At 38.7% G+C, this 10,877-nt stretch overlaps 2 protein-coding genes across 2 annotated transcripts; one reads left to right on the plus strand and one right to left on the minus strand.

The window, feature by feature from the left end:
• The first annotated feature begins 1,089 nt into the window (after positions 1-1,089).
• LOC103435974 (transcription termination factor MTEF1, chloroplastic-like) lies at positions 1,090-2,301 on the plus strand. The gene has a single exon (XM_008374405.2). The coding sequence runs from the start codon at positions 1,090-1,092 to the stop codon at positions 2,299-2,301; it is 1,212 nt and encodes a 403-aa protein (XP_008372627.2).
• Positions 2,302-3,183: 882 nt separating this feature from the next.
• LOC103434683 (uncharacterized) lies at positions 3,184-8,399 on the minus strand. Its single transcript, XM_029099155.1, has 2 exons — positions 8,055-8,399; positions 3,184-3,858 (listed from the first exon to the last, which is right to left on the minus strand). Exons 1-2 carry the CDS (start codon positions 8,397-8,399, stop codon positions 3,184-3,186), a joined length of 1,020 nt encoding a protein of 339 aa, XP_028954988.1.
• Positions 8,400-10,877: the final 2,478 nt, after the last annotated feature.

Below are 10,877 nucleotides of genomic sequence, written 5' to 3' on the forward strand. Positions count from 1 at the left end.
GTTGAAGTCCAGGATGTATGATGTTCGAAGGTCAAAAGAGGTTGGATATTCGTTGTAACTTGAGACGCCTTGATGTAGTATCGTAGATGTAGTTCTGTTCAATTCCATTGGTAGCAGCTAACTTTTGGCTCAGCATTGTAAGTTTGTGTTCTTAACTAGTGTTCTATATTTCTCTAGAAATGAATTCATTGAGATTTGACCTGCTCCTCTCTGTGATTGTGGTGCTTTCAACTTTAAGATTGATTGTTTTTTTTTACTTTGCTCTTATGGGAATTGCCTTCGATAGAATGTACACATATGTTGCTTCTATTGGCGTTCAATCTTAATCTGTTGTGGCGATGAAGGAATGAAAAAACTTGCAACTCTGTGCAATATGTGTGTGTGTGTAAGGGGGTAAGGAACTAGCAGTGGCTGTGCAGCTGAAGTTGTCCAGTAACTCCAAGTGTATAGAATGTACGCATATTTTGACGTAATTTGTCCAGTTTCATGATTTTCCCTTGAAACTGTCATTCGGTCTTATTTTATTCTTTGAAACTGTCATTTTGGTCTTATTCAGTCTCGATTCACACTATTTTCGTCCATTCCGTCAAATAGAGGTTAAATTAAGTAGCAAGTGCATTACATTTTTGACAAAGACGGACGGGGATTTGAACTACCGTTGTCAAAAATAGAATTGGGATTGTTTTAGATTGTGGGTAAAAAGTTGTGCTTTTGGCGAGAATCGAAATTAAAACTTTTCACTTACAAATGACGAAGTATCAAGTGGCACAAAAATAGCAAAGTTAGACAAAACCAACTTCAGAAAATAAATGAGACTAAAAGACGAGCGGAGCTGAGATAATAGGAGGGAGAGCGAGGAAGTGACCAATTTGTTCCGTCTGCTACGAGAAGTCTTAGGGAAAAATAGAACAGCCGTGGATTGGATTGAATGACAATCCAACGGCTCTCAAGCCTCTTTAATTGCGTAGCATCCAATTCGAGACGCAGTATTGAAGCAAAATGTAAAATACGGAGCCAAAAGCCCATCTTCCCCGATCAAACCACAAACCATCATCCCAATTGCAAATTTGAAATCGGTCGGCTATTGACATGGTGGGGCTCTACAAATTGAAGGCAGTCACCCTCCTCAGATTGGGTTACCCGCAATCTTCTTCTTCCAGCGTCGCTGCTTCCACATTTAAACGATTTGTTGTTGGAGATGTAAAACCCTCACATTTTCCTCTTCAAAATCTGCTACTCTGCAGACATTTCACCTCAGAAATCTCAGAAACCCACCACGATTTCACAGTCAATTACCTCATAAACTCATGTGGGCTGTCCCCAGAAGGTGCGATTTTATCATCTAAGTGGGTCAAGTTGCGATCCCCCAAAACAGCAGACTCCGTTTTGTCCTTTCTCAGAAACCATGGATTCTCTGAGACCCAGATCTCCAAGATGGTCAGGTCACGCCCAAAACTTCTTAAGTCCAGTCCGGAGAAAACCCTTTTGCCAAAGCTCGAGTTTTTTGCTTCTATTGGAGTTTCAAAGGAGCACCTTGCAAAAACTCTGACATTTGAACCGATTCTTTTGTCTTTGAGCCTGGAGAACCGGATTGCACCCACTTATGATTTCCTTAGGAGTCTGCTTTCTCAGAAAAATGTCGTTTCCGTTTTAAGGCGCGGCTCCTGGATTTTCGCAGAAGGCCACTCCAAGAATGTTGCGCCAAATATTGAGGTTCTGAAACAATTAGGTATGCCCCAATCCAGCATTTCTCTGTTGCTTCTTTATCATCCCAACACATTTACATTGAAACCTAAAGAGCTTAGTGAACTTGTGGACGAGGTTAAGCAAATGGGTTTTGATCTGCAAAACACCACTTCGGTGAAGGCAATATACGCATTGGGTGGTAGCAATAGGTCTGTATGGAATCGATGTCGCGAAGTTTATAAGAGGTGGGGTTGGTCTGAGGATGATGTTCTCTCTGCTTTCAAGAGGCAGCCGCTGTGTATGATTATCTCAGAGAAGAAATTAATGCGAACACTGGAGTTTTTAGTGAAAGAGATGGGGTGGTCTTCAAAAACGATTGTGAAAACCCCACTGGTCCTCAATTTCAGTTTCGAGAAGAGATTGGTTCCAAGATGTTCAGTTGTTAAAGTTTTGTTGCTGAAAGGACTGATAAACGGGATTGAAAACGTGGGTTTGCGTTCTTTGTTGAAGCCTGTGGAGAAGTGCTTCTTGGAGAGGTTTGTGGCCAGATACATAGATGAAGTACCTCAGTTATTGAGTGTGTATCAAGGAAGAGTTGCAGTCCAGGATGTATGATGTACGTAGGTCAAACGAGGTTAGATATTGTTCTAATTTGAGAATCCTTGATGCAGTATCGGAGATGCAGTGCTGTTCATTTCCATGGGTAGCAGCTAACTTTTAACTAGTGTTTTATTTTTCTCTAGAAATGAATTCAGTTGTTAATTGTTTGTTTGTCTTAGCATTTCATTGTCTAGCTACTTTAGTTATATATCTACTTTCTTATCTGAGATTTGACCTGCTCCTCTCCCTGTGATTTTGGTGCTTTCAACTTAAGATTGATTGTTCCTGACTTTGTTCGTCTGGGAATTGTCTTCGATAGATTGTATGCATATGTTGCTTCTATTGGCATTCGATCTAATCTATTGTGGCGATGAAGGAATGAAAAAACTTGCAACTCCGTGCAACATATGTGTGGGCGCGCCTGTTCGTTCTTTAATTTGTAATTTGGAATCTCACCAATTTAGTTTTATCCACTGCACTTGGTAATAGATTGAATTGAACCACGCCACAATCAACGATGGTTGTGAAATAAGAGAAGATGAATTGCATGTCACACTCATATGTAATTAGAACATTATTTAAGGGAATAGTTTTTAGTATACAAGACATACCCTTGAAAATACAATGCCAAAGCTGCTACCAGTTGTAGTGCTGCATCAAGTGGCTGGAATTTGCAATCTCACCAATTTTCATCTGTACTCATACATCTTGAATTCCAGCTTTCCCTTGGTACACACTCGACAGTTGAGGGACTTCAGTTCGATATCTGGTCACAAATCTCTCCAAAAATTGCTTCTCCGTAAAACACAACACCCAACCTAGATTCCTGTTTTCATCCATTAATCCTTTCAACATCAAAACTTTCAGAACCGAAAACCTTGGGATAATCCTCTTCTCCTAACTGTAACCCATGATCACCGGGGCTTTGACAATCATTTGCGAAGACAATCCCATCTTGTTCACTACAAATTCCATGACTTGCATTATCTTCTTCTCCGACCTGGTCATACAAACTGGGTGCCGCTTGAAAGCAGAGAGAACATCATCCTCAGACCAACCCCACCTCTTATAAACTTCGCAATTTCGAGTCCATATGGACTTACTATTGGCACTACTCAAAGCTTTTATAGCCATCACAGACATTGATTTTTCCATATCAAAACCCATTTGCTTAACCTCACCCACAACTTGAGCAAACTTTTTACGGTTTTGCATCAAAGCAAGGGTAAAATGAGCTACCATCAGAGAAATACATGATTGGGGCATACCTGATTCTCTTAAGATCCCAATATTTGGCTCAACATTCTTAGAGTGGCCTTCCAAGAAAATCCGCGTGCAGTGCCTGAAAACTGAAGCAATTTTTCCCCCCGAAATCATACTCCTGAGGAAATTGTAAGTGGGTAGAATCTGTTTCTCCAAGCTTCTTGCCAAAAGAATCGGTTCATTACCCAGAGTTGTTGCAAGGTCCTCCTCTGAAACTCCAAGCGAAGTGGAAAACTCAAGCTTCGGCAAAAGGGTTTTCTCCGGATTGGAGTTAAGAAATTGTGGGTACGTCCTCACCAGCTTGGAGATCTGGGTCTCAGAGAATCCATGGTTTCTGAGAAAGGACACAACGGCGTCTGCTCTTTGGAGGATCGCAACTTGACCCACTTAGACGCTAAAATCGCACCTTCTGGGGACAACCCACATGAATTTATGAGGTAATTGACTGTGGAATCGTGGTGGGTTTCTGAGAGTTTTGAGGTGAAATGTCTGCACCGTAGCAGATTTTGAAGAGGAAAATGCGAGGCTTTTAGATCCCCAACCCTAACAACAAATCTTTTAGTTTTGGAAAAAAGTGAATAACCCAATCTGCCCGCCTTCAGGTTGAAGAGGGCTGCCATGTTAGACGCCGCCGGCACCGATCAATTTCAGGTGGAAAATCCAAAACCTCGCTGGCTCTTCCGTGCAAAGGGTTTTAGGATGCGTTTGTTGCACGGATCTCGCACTGGATTAGCTTTATTGCACAGGCTTACATTAGACTAAGTTAGGTGTAGTGTCGGACGGACTAAAAAGTTGGACAATAACAAATATATTTTTAATTCATATTTTATTAATATTTTATATTATTTAATTCATATTTAATAATATTTTATTACTACCACTATCTTTTTTTTCTTCTTCAGAAACCACCCATCCCCATTCCTTATTCTTTTCTGCTAATCTCCCAATTTCTTTCCAAGTTTGCTTCGTCCCTTTCCCTCTGTTTCTTCCTCTTTCTTCTTCACCCCTCTCTCTTCATCTCCATCTTTTTCTTCCTATTTCTCTCTGCTCATCTCCCTCTTTTCTTCCTATTTTTTTTGGGACCCAATTGGCAAATTAGAACCCATTCAGAGTCTGGGTCATTTGGGTATTCATGGGTCTGCTTCTCTAGCATCAATAGCAAAGGTCTGCGATCAGGGAGTCTGGACTAGGTGGAGTGTGAGCAAAGTTGCTAAGCGTTTCAGACGCACATCGATTTTGCTTTTGTTTTTTTTTTTTTTCTTTTTTGTTCTGAATTTTGGATTTGGATCTAGTTTTGAAAATGGAAATATTGCATAAATTTTTGCCTTTTGTTTCCAATTTTGTGGGATCTGGGTTTGAAAATGGTAGATGATAAGGGCGAAGTAGGGCAGAGTTTGTATATGGGACCTGGGTTTCACATCTTGCGAGTAACAAGTTGATGGGAGGGCGAAGAGAGGAGGAACGAAGCAGGAGGAGTTGGGCTTAGCAATCCTGCCGATTTCGGAGGGTCTCGCTAAGACCCCCTAGCGAACTACTTAGTCCTGTTTATCGGGGCGAGTGTCATTAAAACTTGTCCCAATTTGTATCAAACACGGGACTAGACTCCCACTTAGTCTAGTCCAGTCTAATGAACGCTAGTGAGTGCAAACAAACACAACCTTAGGCTTTTAGCATTTCATGTTTTTTTTTCTTCAGGTTTTTACCACACAAATGGGGGTCCCTATCATCTCGTTTGGAGATATCAAATATAATATGTCAAAATTTTATTTGATAGTTGATGTGACAAATTGAATACAAGTGTTAAATTCTCTTTTATTCCAATAGATGTGTCAAATATTTATTTTATTATTTTATTAGGCTTAGAGTTACATTAACTATTAAAAAATAATCAAAATTAATTGTAGTTTTTATTCTATTGGTTGTTAATGGGATCCATGTATTAAAAAAATTCAATTAAATATATTTGACTCATTTTTTGTTTACTATAAAAAAATGTAGTTAGAAAGTAAAGAGTCAAATGACTCACATGCCACATCATATATGGCATATCCATTAGAGAACACCTAAATATCTTTTAATCATATTTGGCATATTTGACATCTCCTTTGGAGATGTACTTATGTTTTTAACAAGTTATCAATTTGATTCTTTGAGTTTCAAACTCATCAATTTTATCCACTAATGACAGTCCTCCCCAATTTTCAAGCCTTCCAACTTAATTTTCCTATGCCTTGCTGCATATTTATTTTTTGTCTTATTTTTTCTTTTCCGTTAATAAATGCCTTTCTTGGTGAGATTATTTGTCAGTATTTTGTAATGAACATTTTAATTTTGGATTGGTGTGTTGATAGCTTCTCCTAGGTCTACTTTGTTGTAACAATATATTTGTTACTGGAGTTGATGTTACTCATTGTCGATGAGTGACATGCCGTTTGCTATATTCAAGATTGTGTTAGTAAATTTTCTCAAATGTCAATTTTCAAAGTGTTTGACTTTTTTCATCATGAATGGAATTCCTTTGACTTTAGAATGTGAGTTTGAGTGTGAAAGATTTTACGATTTGGGTGCATTTCCTTTGCTTATTCTTGAACTTGTCTCGTCCTCAAATCTACTATTACGATTATAACTAGTTTAGGCCAATGACCTTTTTGTTTTGTTAAAATTTCTTTGAATTGAAGAGCTCCATAATATAATGAAACCGATATCATTTTATCCTAAAATATTCTAGCTCACAAAAAGCGAAAACAAAATCATAAAACAAATAAAATAAAAAATTAAAATCGTAAGAAAAAAAATCACTTCACCAAACAAAAAATGAAAAGAGAAAAAAAAAGGAAAACAAATGAAAAAGACTTGAAAACTTTGAGTTTTAACTATAAGGACAAAATAAAGGGCAAATTGAATAGTACCATGATTGACTTTTTAGTGTAAAAATGTGGTTTTTCGTTCAAGTGAACAATACCGGGAGTTTTTCATTAGAGTTCCAAAAAAAACAACATGTTGCAAATTGCAAGTTACAAGACAAAACACAACCTTCTCTCTCTCTCTAGTTTCTCTTTCTTTCTTTTCTTTCTTTCTTTCTTTCTCTCTCTAAAAAGGCTAAAACCCTTTTTTCTTTGTTGGTGTAGATTTCTTTCCTTGTTAGCCCAACACCCCACCTGATCATTCATTTCTCTCAAATCTCCATTTTCTCTCCCCATTTTATTTATGGATCTGCACTTTCCCACTCCCAACCCGACCTTCTAAGCTCCCCCAGAGCTCTGAAATCCTAAACTCAAATCCGATCGATTCAATTTAGCTGAACGAAAAGCAGCCGGAATCCGATGAAAGTGCAGTGCTGCTTGGTGTGCCAGACCCATTACGACAAGGAGGAAAGGGTTTCGCTTTTGCGTCTGTTTGGGTTAATATTTAACTTTAGGCTTGAAGTGAAAGAAGCCTAAAAGAGCTCGAGAAAACAGGTTTTGCCCGAGGCCTAGAGTCAAGCCCAGATACCCATCTCGAGATAATATGATGGTTACCCATTTAATGCAAAGGTTAGGTGCTTACAAGAGAAGTGATAACTAATGAGAGTCCACCTATCCTCGGCCCAAAAGCACTTTTTGAATGGCAGAACATGTAAAAATGCTGATGACTCACTGCCCTTCAATTGCTTTTGGGCAAGAGCAGAAACTACACACTCGGTTTAATTCGTCTATAAAAGGAGGAAGATTTGCATCCAAAAGCTGTAATTAGCCCAGATCTCAGATTCTGCACCCTTTTAGCCTTATACTCCCCTTAAAAAGATATCTTTTGTCTAGTGTAAAAGCTCTGCTACCCTTTCTAAATGATGTAGTATCGATTCTCTTGTAGACTTGTTTACCACTCATCTTACTTTAGTACTTAACCCTCTGTAGCTACAAAGAGAAGAAACCGCAAGACGTTTAAACTTTGCCCGACAAGGTGAAATCTTGCCCGACTCTCTTTGTTTTGTCTTTAAGTTGATAGATCTAGTGATATGATGTATTCCCCAGTATATATTCAAGTCATTTCCAGTGTTTTGATGAATCAAAGTTTCATCAGTTCTCAGATCTGGTTCATTTAGTGGTTTTACTGTTATGAAGAGACTAAGTGTGAATTAAACCGATGGCTTGATCATATAAGGACCTCCACCTTTTAAGCATACAAGATAACCAACTAAAAGTCCTTGATCTCAAGGCACAGAAAAGAACTTAATGTAGACTCAACCCATCTACAATGATCATTTGATAACAAGAAATCATAATAACTTGGGGCGCAAGTAATCAGCTTAAACACACTTGTTTTACATTTGCCATACTGAGATGGCAGTGGCACACCTAAGAATTTAGTTAGTTTTGATTGTGAGTTTTAAGACTTATACCAAAGGCCCCACAAAGGCACCTTTCAGAACTAACTTTGTCATCTTCTTACCGTATTTTGGCAAACTGGAGCCCGACAATTGACCAAAATGCCAACTCCTCGGGGAGCTATATGCTCGAGCCAGGGACCCCTCCCAGTGAGATTTCCTGCTTGAACAGCTTTAGTGTGGCCATGGCTTCTGCAAGAACTGCTTGTCCAAAATGTTCTCTTCGTGTCCGGATACTACCTTCGTCTGCCCCTACTGCTGCTATGTCACAGTTGTCAGGAACTCCGTTTAGGCCCTCTGCAAGAACTTCGTTGTGCTTGCCTTGATTCACTCCAGCTCTAATGGTGTCTCGTCTGCTGCTACCGCTAATTTCGATTACGATTACACAGAAGACGACGATGAGGATGGGGATCGACGATGTGCTCGTGGAGCCCACACGTCGAGCTCGGGTGGGTGTGAACAGGCGATCGAGCTGGTGGTGCACCATAGCTTGAAGTTGGTTTCTGAGAAAAGACAAAACAGAGTATGGTTTCTCTAGGGATCACAACCCGACCATCTTGGAGGCCGAAATTGCACCTTCTGGGGACAACCCACATGAGTTTATGAGGTAATTGACTTTAAACTCATGGTGAGTTTCTGAGATTTCTGAGGTGAAATGTCTGCAGAGTAGCAGATTTTGAAGAGGAAAATGCGAGGGTTTTAAATCCCCAACCCTAACAACAAATCTTTTAGTTTTGGAAAAAAATGGATAACCCAATTTGCGTGCCTTCAGGTTGAAGAGGGCTGTCATGTTAGACGCCACCGTCACCGATCAATTTCAGGTGGAAAATCCAAAACCTCGGCGGCTCTTCCGTAGCCTTACACTACTAGGAATGCCCCTGCGGGTTTTCAAACTATAATCGACAACCTACATGAATAATATCCATAGAAAAATTAATTGAAATTGCTGCAGCAATACAATTGCAAATTGCATTCTTAAATGTAGCAATTTAGACAACACACATTTTATCTAAGTAACGCTCACAAAACCACAAACAACCTCATAAAAGGTACTAACTTAGAATCAAATCAAGTATATAGGATCACACTTGCACTCAATAGAGGGGAACCAATCGAAAGCAAATTTGTAGCTTTTCTAACTTTATTGTTTGGCCTAAAGAGAATTTGTGGGCAATAACCCTAAAAGCTGTCGAATAAAAAATAAAACAAAATTTTACAAATTATCTAAATAAATTTCAGCAACAAATTGCAAATAAAAAGCACACAGCTCATAAACAATCAAAATTAAAAGTAGGAAAGAGTGAGAGTAGTGTACTAGGACGATGTTCGACTCGTCATGGAGAGCTTCAATTACTGATTCTAGCAACTCGATTGAAAGATCTTTGAGAGAAAAATAAGCATTATCGCAACTATCTCGAGAAGTGAATTTCACATCCATAACTGAAATTTCAAAACCCACCACATAAGCAGCATATGAAAACAACAAAGAAGAAATTTAGTCAAAGTTATTTTATGATCATTAGTATCTTAACCAAAGCAATTTCTAACTTCAACATTCAAAACGAAAAATGTACAGAGTGTGAAATCCCGTCCCCGAATTTCACTATTTAAAATTACATATTTCGTATTTCGTATTTCATATTCTTCTTCGTAGTTTCGACGCTTTTGTATTTGTGATGTTTTTTTTTATAATTTAAAAGGACAAAATTGCCCCTATTGTATTAAACAGGATTCTTCACAGACATATTTGATCCTTTCATGATTTTCCAGATTTCTTTACATATTCGGATAATATGTCTATGTAATTTGGAGTTATAACGAAAGAGTTATAAACGAACAAAGTTGAGGGCAAAATGGTCAATTGACCATAAATCTAGAAGGCTCGGTAAATCTAATGTGCCACTTGTGTGGCTGTGATTGGAGAAGGATGAGAGAGAAATGAGGGAAATGAGGGGGGAACGGCTTAATTAGAAAAAGGGAAAGGAGGGGACGAGAGGGAGAAGAAAACCACCAAATCGGATCTTTTTTTTTACCTGTGACCCGACCTGGTTCCCTTCGTCTTCTCTAGTGGTTTTTCATCGGTTTTTCTAGTGAACCACGTCACTTAATCACTGAAAAACATTCATCATTGCTCCCTCTTCCTTTTCCACCAAAAAACCAACAGGAATAGACCTCAATTTAGTGAGATTGCATCAATGAGTTCATTAGTGCACGGTGGCGGAATCTGTCAATTCTGAACTGTTTTCCATCAAGAACCACCACCAAAATACTCCCCTTGAACCCAGGAACAAAGCCCAAACAAGTATAGGCACTGCTGAGTTGCAAATGTTTTCTGGGTGAATTGGACTTCAACACAGGTATGAAAGTTTTTTTCCCTTGACGAGTTTTACATTTCTATAAAATTTGGTAATTTTTGGAGTTAGTTGGAAAATTGGGTTTCCGTTTGCTAGAAACCACCACTCGCGGCTGCTTGTGGCTAATGAGCTGACGATGCCATTTTAAGCCAAATTAGATGTCCTAATTTCATATTCAATATCCACTTGATGTGATTTGATTGTTTGAACCTAATTTCATTATAATACGCCACTTGATCATTATATGATTCGATGATTCGACCGTTGGACTGTCATCAAACTTTAATGCTTTATAGTACGTAATATTTGAGGATCTTAGAAGCTTACGGATCGAGAATCCGATGTATGGATCTTTCTAAATTGAATTTCTAAGTTTGTAAACAATACATTGACCACCTTGTATCTTTAGTGATTGGCAGAGATTCGACCGTTGGATCGTTCTAAAAATTTAAGATATTATTCTAGAAGATTAATGAGACTCTTGGGGAGTTACAGATTGAAAATTCATGGTCGGATATTCCGGATCGAATTATGTAGAGCGGTGGACCCCACCTTTGACTGAGAGTTGACTTTTGGTCAACATGTCTCAAACAGTTTGAAATACTAAAATT

This window comes from Malus domestica, chromosome 02 (assembly GCF_042453785.1).
Source record: "Malus domestica chromosome 02, GDT2T_hap1".
Lineage (NCBI taxonomy): Eukaryota > Viridiplantae > Streptophyta > Magnoliopsida > Rosales > Rosaceae > Malus > Malus domestica.

Bases quoted from the DNA above. Each gene is read 5' to 3' on its own strand.
- LOC103435974 (XM_008374405.2), top strand. From the start codon at position 1,090: ATGGTGGGGCTCTACAAATTGAAGGCAGTCACCCTCCTCAGATTGGGT.
- LOC103434683 (XM_029099155.1), bottom strand. From the start codon at position 8,399: ATGGTGCACCACCAGCTCGATCGCCTGTTCACACCCACCCGAGCTCGA. The intron at 3,859-8,054 runs GTCCCTGGCTCG...TCTGAGACCCAG, and splicing joins AGGAAATCTCACTGGGAGGG to ATCTCCAAGCTGGTGAGGAC.